The sequence below is a fragment of the Petaurus breviceps genome, unplaced genomic scaffold, assembly GCF_028583685.1.
Source record: "Petaurus breviceps papuanus isolate PSGF00001 unplaced genomic scaffold, PetGlider_PUasm1.0 185, whole genome shotgun sequence".
Classification (NCBI taxonomy): Eukaryota; Metazoa; Chordata; class Mammalia; order Diprotodontia; family Petauridae; genus Petaurus; species Petaurus breviceps.
This window is the reverse complement of record NW_027185797.1, coordinates 39,938,371-39,957,568: the sequence shown is the minus strand read 5'-3', so window position 1 is coordinate 39,957,568 and position 19,198 is coordinate 39,938,371. Positions and strand designations below refer to the sequence as shown.

The following is a 19,198-nucleotide window of genomic DNA, read 5'->3' as shown; positions in this document are numbered from 1 at the left end:
GGAGGGACTGCAAACTAGAGGTATTTGTGGGGAGGGGAGGAGGAGACAGAGGCCAGGAAGAGAAGTGGGACTTAAGTAACTGGGAGACGTCAAGGTGGGGGAGGCAGAGGACTTCAGTTAAACGGGCCCTATGATCATAGAATCACATACACAGATCTGGACCTGAAAGGGACTGGAGCAGCCTCATCATTCCTCACTTGACCAGAAAATTGTAGATTCTAGGCTTGAAGAGGCCATTCAGCCCAACCCTTCACTTTACAGGTAAGGACACCAAGGCCCAGGGAGGTCAGTGACCCTGACCAAGGTCACACAAGCAGTAAGCATCAGAGGTGGTGGGATCTGAACCCAGATCCACTAGATCCCAAGCCAGGGCTTACTCCACAACATCATGCTCCAAGGAAGTGTCTTCCCATGGCTTCTACCCCACCCCTTCCCTTTCCCTTTTAGAGTGAGAGCTGCCTCTCACCTATATCCTATCTTCAGCTCTCCACATTGAGGACCTAGACAAATGGCAGGAAGATTTTAATAATAAATTAAATTATAAATTATTAATAATAATTACAAAAATAAAAATATTATGAGTCATGGGTGAGGAGGAGTCAGGAACTGCAGTCTTTCAGCCTTATCCTTCATTCTTGAAGAAGAACAAAATGACTCTGTCCAGTGTTTCTGACTGTGTCTGATCAGACCAATACAAGTCCAGAATGCTCTACCACAGGTTGGGCGCAGATAGTCTGTGTGAACATTTGGGGGTGGATTCTCTAAATTTGAGTTTCTTTTGAGCTATTTCAATTCTGCCTTACTCACACAGCACAGCGCCTTCTTCCCAAGTTCTTCAGATGAGAGTATCCTTGGATTGCTTCTTCTGACCACCATGTGAACACTTGCCCTGTGTGAGTTGTCCATAAAATAGTCTTTCAGGAAAGCGCATACTCTGCATTTGAACCACATGGCCAGCCCATTGGAGCTGTGCTCTCTGAAGCAGAGTCTGAATGCTTGGCAGTTTAGTTTGAGTAAGGACCTCAGTGTATGGTCCCTTACCCTGCCAGGTGACCTTTAGAATCTTTCTAAGACAATTCACATGGAAGTGATTCTGTTACCTGGCACGGCGCTGGTAGACTGTCCAAGTCTCATAGGCATCCAACAATGAAGTCAGCACAATGGCTCTATAGACCATCAGTTTGGTAGTCAGTCTAATTCCTCTTCTCTCCTATACTTTTCTTTGGAGCCTCCCAAACACTGAGCTAGCTCTGGCAATCTCATCATCAGCCTCCTCATCCTCATCCTCAGTGTGTACATTCCTGGGAAGTACACCACCAAGGAAAGTGACCTTATCCACAGTATTCCATCTTTCTTCATTTGCTGTAACTGATGGTTCTGTGTATAGATGGTGTGACGCTGGCTGATGGAGAACCTGTGTTTTTTCGGTGTTAATCATTAGGCCAAAATTAGTACAAGCAGCAGAGAACTGATCCATACTTTGTTGCATTTCACCCTCAGAGGCTGCACTGAGTGCACAAATTATCTGTGAACAAAAAGTCAAGTGCCAACTCTCCCTCCACTTTAGTCTTGGCTTGTAGCATTTTTAAATGAAATAATTTAGTATCAGTGCGGTAGCTGACCTTGATGCCATGTTCATCCTCACTGAAGGTGTCTGACAACATGACTAAAAAAAAGCTATGTTCCAGATGAACAAATCTTGATTGAGTGTATTTGCCACTTTAGGGCATCTACAAAGGCATAAGGATCCTGAAACTGCCTGCATAGAATCCTCACTCTCTCTAGCAAGGCTCTGTCATGCAATGGAGATCTGGAGCTGGAAAGCTTCCTTTGACTCTTGATCCTGACACATATTAACTATATGACCTCTAGAAAGTTCCTCCTTCTCTCTCTTTGCCTCAGTTTCCTCTTCTGTAAGAGGGGGCTAAGATTACTTGCCCTCCAAGGGATCAGGATAGGGAGGGAATAATACAATTCTCTTTTCTCCACTTGCTTAAAGTTTGCCAAATTTCTCTTCTTCCATCTTTAAGAATAAGGTTGGCGGTTGGGCCCCCCCGCCAGCTTTGGGACATGGAGAGTTGTTTAGATTGGGGAGTTGGTATTACCATGATAAATACTTAACAAATGAAAGGACCTAGAATCTAGTACCTAGACCATCAGTTTACAGAAGAGGAGAGTGAGGCCCAGACAGAGGTGAATTGACTTGTCCAGGGTCACATGGCTTGTAAGTACCCAAGGAAGGATTTGAACCCAGGCTTTCCTGGCTCTAGGTCCAATACTCTATCCACTGCCACATGTCTCTCCATTTAGGAGAAGAGAGAAAAGAAGGAATTTTTAAAAGAGTTGGCAGGGACTTTAGGGAGCAATTTAGTTGAGAACTGGGGCAGCAGCTGGTACATAGAGTAGGCACTTAATAAATGCTTGGGGACTGAGCCCATCTTTCTTTTGGATGGGGAAGCTCCTGTCCATGGTCCTGAAGCCCTATCAGAGGGCCAGCAGGGGCAGAGTCAAGTTTCCTGATGCCTATGTCTGAGTTCTTCCCAACAGGCTGTCCTCCCCCTAGGCATTAGCCAGGGGACAGTGGGGTCTTGCTCTCCAGGATTTCAAGGTAAGGATGATCCTTGTCTGGCTGAGGAGATTCCAGCAGCCTGTCCATCATTTTGGTTGATGTCATCTGTCACACTATTCTCATTCAAGTTGGGTGGACTGGTAGTGCATATCACTTGGGAGTAGACCACTTCCTGCAAAAAACAAGCGTGTTGGCATTCATTTATGGGCTTCTGGCCCTGGCCCTCCCTCCCCATGGGGGTCCTTTATAGTCCCATAGCCCACAGAACAGCAAGGGCCCTCATCAGGCACATCCCCTCCTCACCCCCCCCCCCCCACATGCACACACATACCTCTGTATGCCCACATGCACACACATACCTCTGTATGCACACACACATACCTCTGTATGCACACATATACCTCTGTATGCGCACATGCACACACATACTTCTGTATGCACACACGCACACACATACCTCTGTATACATACATATACCTCTGTATGCACACACATACCTCTGTATGCACACATATACTTCTGTATGCACACACACATACCTATGTATGCACACGCACACACATACCTCTGTATGCACACATGCACACACATACCTCTGTATGCACACATATACCTCTGTATGCACACACACATAACTATGTATGCACACACACATACCTATGTATGCACACATATACCTCTGTATGCACACACATACCTCTGTATGCACACACACACACATACCTCTGTATGCACACACATACCTCTATGCACAAGGATATTCAATCTGGACAGTGCACACACATACCTCTGTATGCACACACATACCTATGTATGCACACATATACCTCTGTATGCACACACATACCTCTGTATGCACACATATGCCTCTGTATGCACACCCATACCTCTGTATGCACACGTGCACACACATACCTCTGTATGCACACGTGCACACACATACCTCTGTATGCACACACATACCTCTGTATGCACACATGCACACACATACCTATGTATACATACATGCACACAAGCTTTTGACTGATTAGTGAAGGTGAGTTATGTGGTAATTACTTTCCAGATATGAATATCCTTGACTTGGCCTCTCCTTTCCTGAACCACTCAACTCACAACTCCCCTGCCCTGGGCCTGCAGCTGCAGTCAGACCCTCTGCAGAGTCACTTCTGTCCTATTCTTGCATCAAGGAAGAAAAAAACATCTCCTTACCACATTAGGTGAATAGCTCTGGCGGCCGTGACCTGAAGGAGCAGAGGCGGTTATGAATATATGACTGTTTAGTTCAGAGGGCATAACATTGGCTTGTGAGTCAGGAGACCTGGTTAGGTTCTCCTGTCCCTTCTGCTACTGACAAATGACATTGGGCAAATCCAGGGAGGGGGGTTGAGTAAGTGACCTTTAAGGTTCCTCCCAGCCTTGACATTCTCTGTTCTCAGGCCCCTCCTAGCTCTGACATCCCCTGTTCTCAGGCCCCTGCCAGCCTTGATATTCCCTTTTCTAAGGCCCCTCCCAGCCCTGACATCTGTTCTAAAGGCCCTCCCAGCCCTGACATTCCCTGTTCTCAGGGCCCTCCCAGCCCTGACATTCCCTGTTCTCAGGGTCCTCCCAGCCCTGACATTCCTTGTTCTAAGGTCCCTCCCAGCCCTGACATTCCCTGTTCTCAGGGTCCTCCCAGCCCTGACATTCCCTGTTCTAAGGCCCCTCCCAGCCCTGACATTCCCTGTTCTCAGGGCCCTCCCAGCCCTGACATTCCCTGTTCTCAGGCCCCTCCCAGCCCTGACATTCCCTGTTCTCAGGGCCCTCCCAGCCCTGACATTCCCTGTTCTTAGGCCCCTCCCAGCCCTGACATTCCCTGTTCTCAGGGCCCTCCCAGCCCTGACATTCCCTGTTCTTAGGCCCCTCCCAGCCCTGACATTCCCTGTTCTTAGGCCCCTCCCAGCCCTGACATTCCCTGTTCTCAGGGCCCTCCCAGCTCTTCACATTCTGTATTCTCAGTCTCCCCCTGTCATTGTACCCCTGGGCATCCTCTCAGTTCAGGGGTCATAGAAAGTGGAATGAGTTTGGCCTTAGGAGGCCTCAGTTTGAATCATAGTTGGACTACTTGCTAATTGTTTGGCTTTGGGTACCAATGAAACTCCCTCAAGTCTCAGTTTCCTCATTTGTAAAATGAGGAACTTGGCTTCTCCGGTTCTTTCCCGCTCTTGCTGGCGGGGTAGCTGGTGTCCTAGCAATGTGACTGTGGGCCAGTCCCTGGCACTCCCCTGAGTATCACTTTCAAGCTCTGTAAATCGGGGAGAACAATCCCCATCTGGGAGGGCGTGGAAAAGCTCTTTCAGCACCAGAGAAGGGGAGTTTGTACGTGGGCTTTTTGTTTACAGAGGCCTCACCTGGCATTTCAGGGCGTGGTTCCCGGATCTGCTGACTGGTTACTTCGGCCATTCCACACAACTACACACAGCTGATTTTACCTCAGTTTATCTGATGGTCTCTGGACCCCACCTTTACCCCGGGTATGTGCCTGTCACCTGCCTCTCCCTTCCTGCTCCACCTGTCCTTGTTCCCTTGCTGTCTCCTGCTCTGTCCTCCCTTCACAGCCTCTGAGGGTTGTGGTCAGAGGATCCCACTCCTGTCCTACCCCATCCCCTCTTCTCTTCTCAGGCTTCAGCCATGCTCATCACACCCTCTTTGTGGATCTGGTTTAGGACCCGTGGGCAACTGGGGCCAAACCCCGAGAAAGGAACTTTCAGGGGAGGAGAATGGGTGACTCACGCAGGTGCTTTTTGAAGAATAGGCAGTACAGGATGAGCAAGACAACCACAGCCACAGCCACCACAGTGCCCACCACAATGCCCATCACTTGTCCTACAGATACACTGGAAGACGGTGTCTCTGGAAGAGAAGGAAGGTGGCCTGTGTCAATCCCTCAATATGCCCGGCTTCCATTTCCTTCTCTATAAAATGAAGGGGCTGGATTACATGGCCTCTGGGGGCCCATGTGATTTTATGATCCTGTGTACTGTGGCCCAGTCCCTGAAGACCTTCTGACTCTCATTTCCTTTTTCTGTAAAATGGGTGAGAATCATCTTACTCTCAGAGGGAGTTGAGAGGGGAACGTGCTGGGTATGTATGTGTCCACAGCACTGCTGAGTATCTTCACAGGGATGTGGGTTCCCCAGAGTCCCAGGAACTCCCCATCTGGTTTCTGAGGATCTCTCAACCCACTTCCCCTGGGCCTCCCCTCACCTATGACATGGATGCTTCGATGGGCCCATCCTGTGCCCACAGCATTGGTGACTTGGCAGATGAAGGTGGTGTTGACTGACCAGTCCACAGAGTGGATCGTGAGCTTGGAGCCGGTAGACACAGCTGTTGAAGGGAGGGGGCCAGAAGCCCTGAGGGAGAGAATGGCAGGTGAGGCATCTCACTTTGTCTCTAGAACCCTGATGTCAGACCTTCCATCTCCCCCCTACCCCATCAACCTCAGAGACCCAGGAATGCAGCCCTTAGCTTCTGTTGCCTTTGGAGAACCCATATAATGCTGCCCCAGGCTGGCGTGGGGAGGAGAGCACTGAATCTGGCTTCAGAGTCTTGGGTTGGCATCTCCACTATATCTATTTGCTATTTTTCTGACCGTGGGCAAAGCATTACCCTGCCCAAGCCTCAGTTTCCTCCTCTGTAAAGTGGGTGAGTGTGTGTAAACTAGGTGGTGGAGTCATAGACTTAGAGCTGGAGGTGACTGTAGCGGTCCTCAAAGCTGATGCCCTCATATTCCAGATGAGCAAACTCAGGCCCAGAGAGCTTGCCTGACATCCCACAAACAGTAAAGCAAAGAGTCAGCATTTGAACCCAGTGCCCCAACTCCAAACCTGCCTTCCCTGGACTCTCTTAGATTATTGCTAAAATTCTTTCCAGGTCTAAATTCCACCATCTTTCCCCCCTACTTAGGGACCCAGGTGTCCCCTTCGGGTTTCAGACAGCTGACCACCCCAGTACCCAGCCCAGCTGGGGACCAGGTATCTAGCTGTCCAGCCCCCAGGACTCACGTGGTCCAGTTATAGGCCGTGGGCTTGGGATTGCTTTGGGCATCACAGTTCAGGGAGGCTTCCTCTTGCCCAACATACCAGTGTTCATCATAGCTTGAGATGGAAACCTCAGGGGAGTCTGGGGAGAGAGAGACAGAAGGCACTGAGGGAGCCCTCCAGGACGGGGAAGGGGATGCCAATCCTCTAGATGGAGGGATAGGAAGTTGGGGTTCTAGAATTGTAGGGTCATAGGGACCTAGAAGGGACCCTGAGATCATGTGGCCCGCTTCCCTCATTTTAATAGGGTGGCTGAGGTTCACTGAACCACTCTGCCTCCCCTGCCATCACATTTAGTGGTAGCCAACACTTACAGGGCATTTTAAGGCTTGTCAGACTCTTGACATTGTTCTTATCATTTGAGATTCTGGCACCCCCAGGGGGCCAGGCAATACTGCCCAGGTAATGCTCCAGTGGGCCTCTGACCTTGAATAATTGTAATAATAACTACAAACATGCTAATAATGAACATTTTTATAGGGCTTTAAAGTTGGTGAGGTACTATCTCATTGGATGTTCAAAACAGCCCTGTGAGATGGGTGCTATTATGGTCTCCATTTACGGGCAAGAAAACTGAGAGCCAGAGGAATTCAAACCCTCAGAGTCCCATAGCTGGCAAGTGTCTGAGGCAGGATTTGAACTCAGGCCTAGCCTGACTCCAGGTGCACCATTCTCTCCACTGCACTAGCTCCCTGCCCATCTGGACCCGCCACCCCGGGACCCTCTTGTCAGTGTCCTCCGCTGAGTTCATCTGCTGTGTGTGTGCCCAAGGTGCCAAGGGTGCAGTCATGGGTGGGTGGTCCCTCGTTTAGCCCTTCATCTCATCTTATGGTGAGATAATGTAATATCAGACCCCTGATATTATGGGCAAGAAAGCTGAAGTGAGCCTCAGGGCTGATGGTTGAGCCCGAGGTTTTCCTGGGTCCGAGTCCAATGTTCCTCTCTCTGTCTCCTCAGTTTGCCACCACCAAACCACTCTGGGGTGGGGAAGGGTTTTTCTAGGTCCTGGGCTGAACTTTTTCTTCCTTGCTGGAGGAGAGCACTTACCATCATCCCTGGCTTTATTCTTTCTAGCCCCACTCCCAAGGTTTGCCTGGGGATTCCCAAGGGAGTGTGGGAAATCACAGAAATTATATTCATGAAAATCCATGCCCAGCCCTTTAAAGAAGTGGGATGGAATGTGGGGGGCGGGGGGCAGGAGCTCAGGGCTATGTTGTCACTTCCTGCAAATTCCCCAGGCTCTTTCCAATGCCCAGAAGGAAAAGACATTGTTATGTTTCAGTCTGGGTCATTCAGAAAGAGAGATGACTACTACTGGCACTGGGTGGGGGTAAGGGCCCCTGAGGGCCTAGGTTGGAATACCAGCTAGCTTTGTGACTCATCCACTGAATGGCCTTGGAGAGCCAGATGACAGAGGGGAAAACAGCACGGGACCTGGAGGCAGGAAGACCTGAGTTCAAATCTAGCCTCAGACACATACTAACTGTGTGACCCTAGGCAAGTCACTTACCCCAAGTTTGTCTCAGTTTCCTCATCTGTAAAATAGGCTAATAATAGTACCTCCCTTCCAGGGTTGTTGTAAACAGCAAATGAGATGAAAACAAAATCCACCACCTTCAAAGCATCTCCAGGAACTTTGACTGGAGGAAATAAGGGTTTAGAGCCAGAAGCGCTGTACAGAGGGGTAGAATGCATGGGAATCTAGGGGAACTGGCATAGATTCTGTCCAAGCTGGGGAAATCAGTATAGACAGTGCCCCAAATCAGTATAGACAGGGGGAGTTGGTGTTGTGTGTGTGAGAATCAGTGTAGATGCTGCCTGGGAAATGTTGAGGGGAGGGTCAGTGTGGAATACTGAAGAGGAACTGGTTGGACAGCATGTTTGATGCCAGCCGAGAGGGTATCGGCCACCCCCGGGGGAGCTCACAGTGTCCGTGGGAGAAGGGGTCACTCACATCTCACGACCAGGGTGATGGGCAGCAGGGCAGGCTTCTTGAGGGTCTCATGTTCCACTTTACAAGTGACCTCCATCCCATCCATTTGGGCTGTAGGAATGAGGGTCAAGTGGCTGGTGACAGTGAAGGTGTCGGAGGCCGGTCCTGCTGTCTTGGTCTCATTGCTCTGATCAGCTGGAAAAGAGGGCCAGTAGACTCGAGCAGCTGGGCGTCCCCCACTGGAGACACAGGTGGCTACGGTCATGGGGGTCGGGCCCAAAGTCACCTCATGGGCTTCTATGTGGTTCTTAGGCTCAGCTGGGGGAGAGATCAAAAGCTGAATAAGTCAAGAGGTGCTTGTGAGCCTTGGGAATGAGTCAGCCCCTTTCTTTGGATCTTATAGGTTTCCATACCTATAAAATGGGAGGTGGGGCTAGTGCTCTTCTGACTCTAAGATTCCACATTCTTCACCTACACTCTTAGGTTCCAGCTAGTCCAAACAGTCCATGTCCTATGTTGGAGAATCCTAAGATCTAAGGGCCCTTCTCTATCCCAATTTGTAATTCTATGTTCTGTGTTCTAGGAGACACCCTCCCCAACTCCGATGTCCAATGTTCTTTGTTCTAACATCCCTCCCAGCTTAGAACACTCTATATTCTAAGGTTTCTCTCAACACTGACATTTGATGTTCTAGGTCCCTCTAAGCTCTGAAGTTCTTTTAGCTCTGACATTCTGTGTCCCATGTTCTAAGTTTTGACCTAGTTCTGACATGAATATAAGAGAAGATTGGACTTGACGGTTTCTAAGCCCCCTATCAGTGCTAGATTTGGAGTCTTTGGGCATCCTGAGAGGTCAGTGGGAGAGATCCTGGGGGAGCCAATGAAGTCCCTTCTTCAAGACCCAGGCATCCTTCACCCTAGACTCTCCTCCCAGAGTTCTAGGTGACTACCTTTCAGGCACCCTAGGGCCCCACTTGCCTCCTGTCTCTCCTTGCCCTGGGTTCTCACTTACCCAGCACTCTAAGCCATGTCGTGCCTTTGCTGTTCCCCCCAGGGAAGGTGGCAAACTCGCAGGTATAATTGGCCTCATCCTCTGCCCTCATATTCCGAAGGAGCAGGGTGGCATCCCGGAAGTCTGAACCCGGACTCTGGCTCTGGGAGACGAATGCGAGACGCTCCTCACCAGGCCCTGTGCTGGGGAAACCAGCACCATGGGTTGGGTGGAAGACGGCTATGCTCACACTGCCTCTGGTCCGGTCTTGGCGCAGCCATGTCACCTGGGACACCTGGACGTTGACTTCCTCAGGCACCAGGAGGCACTGGAGCTGCACTTCTGCCCCCAGGAGACCAGAGACCACTGAAGACACAAACACCTGAACCGCTTGAGGTGCTGAGTAGGAGGAGGGGTGGGGGTTGGGGAGAAGAGAGAAGACAAGTATATTAGGGGCTGAGACTAGCATTACTGGGGTGGGGGTGGGGGTGGGGGAGGAGAGAGGGACCAGGGACCAAAATGGTGGAGAGAAGACACATCTTTGAGGTGCTCCCTGGCTCTAGTGTTCCATGTTCTAAGGTTCCTCCCAACGCTAACGTTCTATGTTCTAAGGGCCCACCTAGTTCTATCATTCTATGTTCTAAGCTCCCCAGTTCCTCTTAGTTCTGATATCCTGTCTTCCAAGGTCTCCTCCAGCTTTGACTTTCTCTTTTCTATGTCCTGAGGGCCTGTGGTAGTTCATGGCAGGGACACTGGGAAGGATTAAAGGCTGGGGAAGGGGCTTCACCTGAGGCCAGGAGGTTATCCAGGCATGGGAGGTCAGAGAGAAAGAGGAGGAGAGTTGGTGCAGACTGGGGGGGGGGCAGGATTCAAAGAGGAATAGGGAGGTCCGAGGGGGGACTTGGGGTGATTGAAGCTCAAGAAGAAGACAGAGCTGATGTGGAATTGTCTGTGAAGGGGGGAGATGAGAGAGAAGCTTCTCTGCCCCCCCCCAAGGACCGAGCATTAAATGAAGAGGCCACTGGGGACCCTTCTTCTCCTAGGTCTGTGATCTTAAGAATGATGGCCCTGAGACCTGAAGACCACGTGAGCATCCCTGGGGTGAGGGGCGGGGGCAGGGACACAAGAGACACGTGTTTGTGCACTCAGGATCCTCAGGACTGCCCAGTGGAAGAGAAGGTGGGGGGGGAGGGGCTATCTCGGCAGCGGGGATGAGTCAGCTAAGACAGGTCACTTCTCAGGCCACACATTTTGTCACCAGGTTATTCTCAGAAAGTGAAACTGATCCTGAAGCTCCACCTTGCTGGGAATTCTCCCTCTTTCCCAGACCTAGAAGCTGGGTAGGTTTCTTGGGGTAGGACAGGAGGTCTCAGCGGGGGAGGGTGTCTCATCTCCCCTGGGAGGCATCCTGGGGGGCTGGGGTGGGGCGGGTGTGGGAGAGGATCTGGTTACTCTCTCCTGCCCTTTTAAGGGTATGCTGAGGCGAAGGGAGCAGACTTTCAGCCCCTGGTGGGTGGAATGGGATCAGGGGGAGCGGGCACGTGGGGTGGCCTAATTGATATTTGACTTACCGGCTCCCAGGGGTGGAGGACGCAGCAGCAGCAGCAGCAGGTGCAGCAGCAGTGTGGGGAGGGCCAGGGAGCTGGCTTTGGCCATCAGGGTCGCTTGTGGCCTCGGCCAAGTCCGTGACTGGTGGGTCGCTGACTCTCGAGCTGGATACGATCAGATCCGATCTCTGCCGCTCTTCTCTGTGCTCCAGGCTCCACCCCCACAAGGAATTCCTCACACTGTCCAGGAAGCCCTGCCTTCCGCACGGCTCTCACCTCCGTCTGACTCCAGTGTTCTCCACCCGTCTGCCGGTCTCCCTCTTTCTGTCTCCTCTCCCCAAATCTTTCTAAGAACCAGAGCGTTTCAGAACCTGTAAATACCTCTGGGGCATTTACTCGGGTTCAGATCTCACCTCAGCACCTCTGTGGACAAATCACCTTACTTTTCTGTTCCTCAGTCTCCTCATCTGTAAAATGAAGGTTGGGAGGGACTAGCGGGTCTCCGAGATGTAAATACGGGATCCTTTGGTCAATTTCTCCCTCCGGTTCCAAGCAAGAATCCCTGTTACAACTTTCCTGATAGACAGCTGATGAACATCTCTAAGGAACATCCCGCCGTAGCCCGTTTCACTTTTTAACAGCTCGGAGTAGAAAAATGGTCCTTATATTGAGCTCGGAAACTCCTTTCTGGCTTTCCCACTTTGCCCCGCGTTCTGCTCCCCGGGGTGCCACCCCTAGAAATCAGTTTTCTATACGGCCACCAGTGAATCATATAGATAGGGGTTTCCCCCAGACATTCCGGGGGTGGCTGGGATCAAAAAGAGGAAACGTTTTAGGTTTATTTTTATACGCTGGAGTCCCAGCCAACAGAGGTCGAAACAAGAAGTTACCAGGAGTCAGATTTAGTATCTATATAAGGAAATTACTTCTTATTTTGATAACACTTTAAGGTCTCACAGTATCCTGTGAAGCAGATATGATTTTATTCCCATTTTATAGATAAGGAAACTGAGTCCCAGAAAGGTTAAATAATTTACTCAAGGCAACACAGCTAAGAAAGAACAGGTCATATTTCAATAGTGCTGGAAGGTCTGCAAAGCATTTTCTACCCAATCCCTTTGTAAGCCCCATGATGCAGGCAGAGTCACCCCATATTACAGGTGAGCAAACCGAGGTTCAGAGTCTAAGTGACTTGACCAGGATCATTTGGCTAATAAGGGTTTTGTGGAGCTGCATTTGAAGTATCTTTACAAATCCAGCGCCATCTCTCCTGTGTTTAAGCACTATGAGAGGGAGAAAAGCTGGTTCTGAAGTCAGAAGACACAGGTTCAAATCTCACCATGGTCACCTGTGTGACAGAAGAAATCACCTGATGTCCTTGGGCCTCAGTTTCCTCAGCTCCTGAGGTACCTGCCCCAGAGAGGCAGCTGGTCGTGCTATGGATTCATAGCACAATGGGCTCAGATTCAGGAAGACCTGAGTTCAAATCTGAATCCAGATCCTGATGTGCTATGTGGCCTTGGACAAATCACTTCACCTCTGTTTGGCTCTGTTTCCTCAACTGTAAAATAGGAGTAATAACAACATTTACTCCCAGTGTCATTGTGAGGATCAAATGAAATACTTTTGGGGTGGCTGGGTGGCTGGGTGGCGCAGTGAGCAGAGCATTGGCCCTGGAGTCAGGAGGACCTGAGTTCAAATCCAGCCTCAGACACTTAATACTTACTAGCTGGGTGACCTTGGGCAAGTCACTTAACCCCAATTGCCCTGCCCTCCCCCCTCCAAAAAGACAAAATAAAATTTAAAAAGTGCACAGTGCTTAATTAATGCTTATTACCTTCTTCCTTTCCCTTCCAACTCTCAATCTATGACCACTTCTTGCTCCTCATTTCTAGCAATGAGAGTTGCCCCAAAGAGAACTCCTCATCACTAGACGTTTTCAAATGGAGAAACTAGGTAATTACATGAAGGAAACATCTTAGAGGGGGATAAATAATCATCGCAATGATAGCTGATACATACAAGGCTTTAAAGTTTACCAAATGCTTTATGAACATTAGCTTACTTGGGTCTCATCACAGTTCTGTATGTATCTCCAGGTTTTGTTAGCTTCTATTTGTATAGATGAAGAAACTGAAGCCCAAATGCTGAGTGGCTCACCCCAAGTTACCTGGCTAGTGTCAGAGGCAGGATTTGCATAGTCCCTCTAACAATGCATATCTCAACTCATCCATGCCTTCCCATCCTGAGGGACTCTTGCCCCTGCCATCCCATAAGTCCCTTGCTCAGGGTCCATGTATATAACCTTTGGCTCAAAGGGTCTCATCATTGGTGGGGATTGATGACTCCAGTCTTCTGGAGGTTGGGGTTGGGAGAACTAGAGAAGACCAATTTTCTCTCTCTCTTTGTTTTTTTTGCTTTTTGGAGGGCAATTAGGGTTAAGTGACTTGCCCAAAGTCACATGGCTAGTAAGTGTGTCAAGTGTCTGAGGCTGGATTTGAACTCAGGTTCTCCTGACTTCAGGGCTGGTACTCTATTCACTGTGCCACCTTGCCGCCCTAATTTTCTCTTCCTTCTGTCCTTCCGGTTTCCTATGTCAAGAGAGAAGCTCTGCCTATTCCCCCTCCATTCCAACTTCTCTTTAGGTCTCTAGGGAGAGGAAGACGCTGGGAAGAAGTTGATATGTAAAGAAGTTGGCAGCCTCTATCATGTCCCTATTCCTAGCTTGCTACACTAGAGACTTCAGGGAATTTCCCCTTAGGTGAGATCTGGGACTCTCCCTCTTGGTCCAGTTATCTCCCTGACAATGGGAGAGTTTCTTCACTCTGTATTGTGTAGTATATATTCTTTTATTTATACTTTCTCTAATTTTTGTTTGTTATCTGTTTAGATAGGTGGGTTTATTTACTAGTTGTTAGGCATGTTTATGGTGAAAATGGCATTTGATGGGAAGAAAATCTAGCCTTGGAGATATCTATATCCTAATATTACATAAAACACAAAATATACATGTACACATAGATATATACATCTATGCATACATCTACACACATACACACATGCTTAGGACCCACCTTTCCTATTATGGAATAGTGATCAGGAGTGTCTCTTGACCCATAAATGACATCTTCTAAAATACCAATATTTAAGGGAGCAGATAGATAAATTTTCGCCTGTATGAGGAAAGCAGAGCAGACAGTCTCTGACTCCAAACTCCTGTCTTCCCTCCTGGCAGGAATCAGTCTTCCCTAAAGAAAGATAGGAGGAAGTGCTAGAAATACCCACCCCTACCTTCCTGTGGGCCACGTGTAGACATATCGGTGTGGATACACATAATTTACATGGACAAAATAAAAACCCTCCCTACAACTACCCTACACCACTACCGATTACACATAAAGTCTTCCTTATTCCTCCTGTCAGTTAGAAGATAGCAGTTGAATACCTGAGTTCTCTGCTTGCCTTCTCTCTCCCTTTCCAAATGACCAACTCTCTTGACCATACATTTCCCTGGTGAATTCTTTACATGAATTTACCTTCAAAATTCCATATTTTTTGTTTTGCAGATGACTTGCACCATTTTAAATTGTTTGTAGACTGTAGTGTTCCATGACTAACAGTCAAAAAACAACACCTTCAGTAGAGAATTCGTATTGAAAAAATGAGCCTTTGTCCCAGGGAGAAGTTTGGGGTCATTAGAGCAGATTTGTATTTTCCCCAGAGAAAATGCCGCCCACCTACATTCTTCTTCTTGAACTCTGGGCCCAATTCATTGTTCATTGGTAATGTCTATCCTAGTTACATACATTCATAGACAAGTCCATACTGATGACATTTTTTCATGTTCTAACCTGAACACTAGACATTTTTTCCTCTTGTTTTTTTCTTTTAAATTTTAATTTTTTCAATTATCTTGTAAAAATAATTTTTAACATTCATATACAATAATATTTTAACGATAAAAATAAATTTTAATATTCATTTAAACACTTTTATTTCCAAATTCTCTCCCTCCCTCCTTTCCTTTTACCCTCCCTGAGGTGATAATTTGATATAGGTTATACATATGTGGAATATATTTCCATATTACTCATAGTGTAAAAGAAGACCCAGACAAAAAACCCCCCAAGAAAAATAAAGTGAAAAATAGCATGCTTTGATTAGCATTCAGACTTCATCAGTTTGTTCTTGAGGGGGAGAGCATTTTTTATCCAAGTCCTTCAGAATTGTCTTGGATCATTGTATTGCTGAGAATAGCTAAGTCATCTACAGTTGACCATTGTACAATGTTGCTGTTACTATGTACAATGTTCTGGTTCTGCTCACTTCACTCAGCATCAGTTCATATAATTCTTTCCAGGTTTTTCAGAAATCTGCCTGCTCATCATTTCTTATAGCACAATAATATTCCATTCCATTCATAGACTGTAACTTGTTCAGCCATTCCCCAATTGATGGACATCCCTTCAATTTTCAATTCTTGACCACCACAAAAAAAGTTTCTATAAATATTTTTGTACATGTACATCATTTTCCATTTTTTTTGCTCTCTTTGAGAAACAGACCCAGAAGTCGTATTACTGGATCAAAGGGCATGTAAAATTTTATAGCTCTTTGGGCATAGATCCAAATTGCTTTCCATAATGGTTGGATCAGTTCACAACTCCACCAACAATGCATTAGTGTCCCCATTTTCCCACATGTTCTCCAACATTTGTCATTTTCCTTTTCTGTCATATTAACCAGTCTGGTAGGTGTGAAATGGTACTTCACAGTTTTAATTTGCATTTTCTTAATCAATAGTGATCTAGAGCATTTTTTCCCCATATGACTATAGATGGCTTTGATTTCTTCATCTGAAAACTCCCTGTCCATATCTTTTGACCATTTATTGATTTGGGTTAACATTCACTTTTTAAAATTTTGAGTTCCAAATTCTCTCTTTCCCTCCCTAACCCCTCCTTGAGAAGGCAAGCAATTTGTTCTAGATCATTCATGTGTGATCATGCAAAACATATTTCAGTCTTAGTCATGTTGCAGAAGAAAACACGGACCAAAAAAAAACCCCTAAGAAAAATAAAGCCAAAAAAAAGGTATGCTTTGATTTGCATTCTAACTCCATCAATTCCTTCTTTAGAGGTGGATAACATTTTTCATCATAAGTCCTTCAGAATTGTCTTGAATCATTGTATTACTTATAATAGCTAAGTCATTCTCAGTTGATCATTTGATTTTTCTTATGAATATCATTAGGCAAAAATTCCTTTGAGAGGTATAGATCTCTTCCAGGAGGTTCCGCAAGTGTTCCTGTATTGATACGACCAATACAATGTTATCTACAAGGAGAAGCATCATAGGGGAATCCCTCTTCGACATTCTGGATTCTGTGTTTTATCTCTTCTATGACAATGTTGGAACCCACTGGGGCATGTGCATATGACTCATATCTTCACTGATAAGAATGATCAATAAGGTTATCTCTGACAAGGGGTTTGGAATAATTTTGATGTGTGAATGGGAGATTCCTTGCTGGAAGAGAATCTTTAAGGAGACATTTTGCTCACTGAAACAAATAATTTTATTTAAAAAATTGGCAAATAATAAACACAATGGGTTCTTATAGTCGTCAGATCTTCCAGTCAGTTTTGTAATTGTAAAGATGTAATCCACCGTGGAAAATTGCTTCTGCAAGCCTGACTGTTGTACTAATGCCCACATGGAGGATGTTTTCAATGTGTGTGTATTTGATCTTCATACAATTTTATATTAACGGGAAGTGGGACATTAGGTTGATAGTCGTGACTTTCTTGGAGGACTGAGATTATTCCTCCTATGCTTTTGGCATATTTCCCTTTTCTCTTCCAAACACCTTGTGGGTCTTTTAATACCTGTGCATTCATATCACTTTCTGAACAGAAACTCCTCCATATACCCTTGGTCCAATCCAGTTGCTTTTCCCATCCTTGCTCACTTTTGTTTTTGTTTCTTTTTTTTTTTTTTTTTTGCTTTTCAGAGGGGCAAGGTTACACGGCTAGTTTTGTGTTAAGTGTCTGAGGCCGGATTTGAACTCAGATCCTCCTGACTCCAGGGCCAGTGCTCTATTCACTGTGCCACCTAGCCACCCCCCTTGCTCACTTTACTGTCTTTTGTACCCTCTCTAAGGCCTGTCCATCATTCAAGCCCAAGGGTGGAGGTTTTATTGTCCCTGATGGTGAGCCAAGGTTTATTGTAAAAGTATTTGTAGATCTTTTCTCTTTTTCTTCTGTTTGTTTTCCCTCCATTTCGTCCACAAATGCCCTCAGTTTGCTTAATTTATTTAGTTTCTTATCGAGCTTTCTTTAAACTGGTTTTACTCCCTCCACTATTTCTTTCTTTTTAATAAAGTGATAATGCTCATATATTTTAAACTATTGTTGCCTTCAGATGCCATCTCTCTCAATAGGCAAATAAGTCAAATGCTTGTTAAGATACATTTGAAACTCTTCTGGTCTCATTCTCATGACAATTTATTCATATTAACTAAATTTTCATATGAAATTATTGTAGTCTCTGAACTTTTTCTTCTGTCCATATCCCATTTGTCAGCATTAAAAAACTGTTTGAATACATCAGGATTGAGACATTGTGATTGCATGCACCGTTCTATGAATTACAAGATCACTGTATGTTGAGTGTCTGACTTTTGCGAATGTGTGAGGTCATGACCAGAGAATGGAGAGCTTAGACAGAGGGTTCTAGAGCTGCAGCTTTTGTAACATTAACATTCCATCTCATCCCCTTTGATAAAATTCTGAGCCTAGTCAGTATTGCTGCTTGAAATGGTAGCCTTGATGTGCATGGAGGAGAGTGGTAGGGGATAGTCCAGGTATCTTCAGGTTTATCTTGGAAGGTTAGTCACACGCATGCTTCTGAGAGAATCTAAGGCAGGGATACTCCCTCCCTCCCTCCTTCCCTCTCTTCCCTCCCTTTCCTTCCTTCCTTCCTTCCTTCCTTCCTTCCTTCCTTCCTTCCTTCCTTCCTTCCTTCCTTCCTTCCTTCCTTCCTTCCTTCCTTCCTTCCTTCCTTCCTTCCTTCCTCCCTTCCTCCCTTCCACAAGATTTTTAAAAATTTTACATTAATTTAATTACTTTTTTGACTTATATTTTGAGTTCTGAGTTGTCTCTCTCCCACCCTCCCAATGCCACATTAGAGAAGTTCAACATTATACACATATATGTACATACACACATATGAATATATGAATTAGATATGTGAATATATGTATATGTGTATATATGTAAATAAATATATATATATACACATACACATATAGAACCATATAAGACAAAATTCCACATATCAGTGCTTTCTCTGGAGGTGGATAACATTTTTCTTCATAAGTCTTTCTTAGTTAATCTGAATGATTATATTATTCAGAATACCTTAGTCATTCACAGTTACTCTTCAGCAATATTGCTGTTACTGTATACAATGTTTTCTTGGTTCTACTCATTCACTCTACATTATTTCATGGAAGTCTTCCCATGTTTTTCTAAAACTAACTTGCTCATCATGTCTTACAGCAAAGTAGTATTCCATCACAGTCATATATCGCAACTTATTCAGCCATTCTCCAAATGAATGGTATCCCCTTACTTTCTAATTCTTTGCTACCACAAAGAGAATGGCTATAAATACTTGGGAAGATAGTTTCTTTTCCTTTTTTTCCTGATCACCTTGGGAAACACATCTAATAGTGGTATTTCTGGGTCAAAATATACACAGTTTTATAACCCTTTGGACATAATACCAGATTGGTTTCCAAAATAGTTGGATCACTTCACAATTCCACCAACAGTGTATGTTTTCCAATTTTTTCCACATCCTCTTCAACATTTGTCATTTTCCCCTTCAATCATTTAGAAAATCTGATAGCTGTGAGAGGATACTTCAAAGTCATTTTAATTTACTTTTTTCCTTATCAATAATGATTTACACTATTTTTACACATGACTGGCTATCTATCCATCCACCCATCCACCCATCCACCTGTCCATCCATCCATCCATCCATCCATCCATCCATCCATCCATCCATCCAT

General features: G+C 46.2%; 1 protein-coding gene across 2 annotated transcripts; it reads right to left on the bottom strand.

The window, feature by feature from the left end:
• Nucleotides 1-505: 505 nt before the first annotated feature.
• Nucleotides 506-11,907, bottom strand: LOC138161924 (nectin-2-like). Of its 2 annotated transcripts, none has more exons than XM_069089004.1 (8): nucleotides 11,143-11,907; nucleotides 9,593-9,970; nucleotides 8,603-8,899; nucleotides 6,613-6,730; nucleotides 5,813-5,961; nucleotides 5,339-5,458; nucleotides 3,779-3,810; nucleotides 506-2,741 (listed from the first exon to the last, which is right to left on the bottom strand). In XM_069089004.1, the coding sequence occupies exons 1-8, from the start codon at nucleotides 11,225-11,227 to the stop codon at nucleotides 2,604-2,606; spliced, it is 1,317 nt and encodes a 438-aa protein (XP_068945105.1). In that variant the 5' UTR covers nucleotides 11,228-11,907; the 3' UTR covers nucleotides 506-2,603. The 2 variants fall into 2 exon arrangements, with proteins under 2 accessions (XP_068945105.1, XP_068945106.1); XM_069089005.1 differs by having other exon boundaries at nucleotides 8,603-8,776.
• Nucleotides 11,908-19,198: the final 7,291 nt, after the last annotated feature.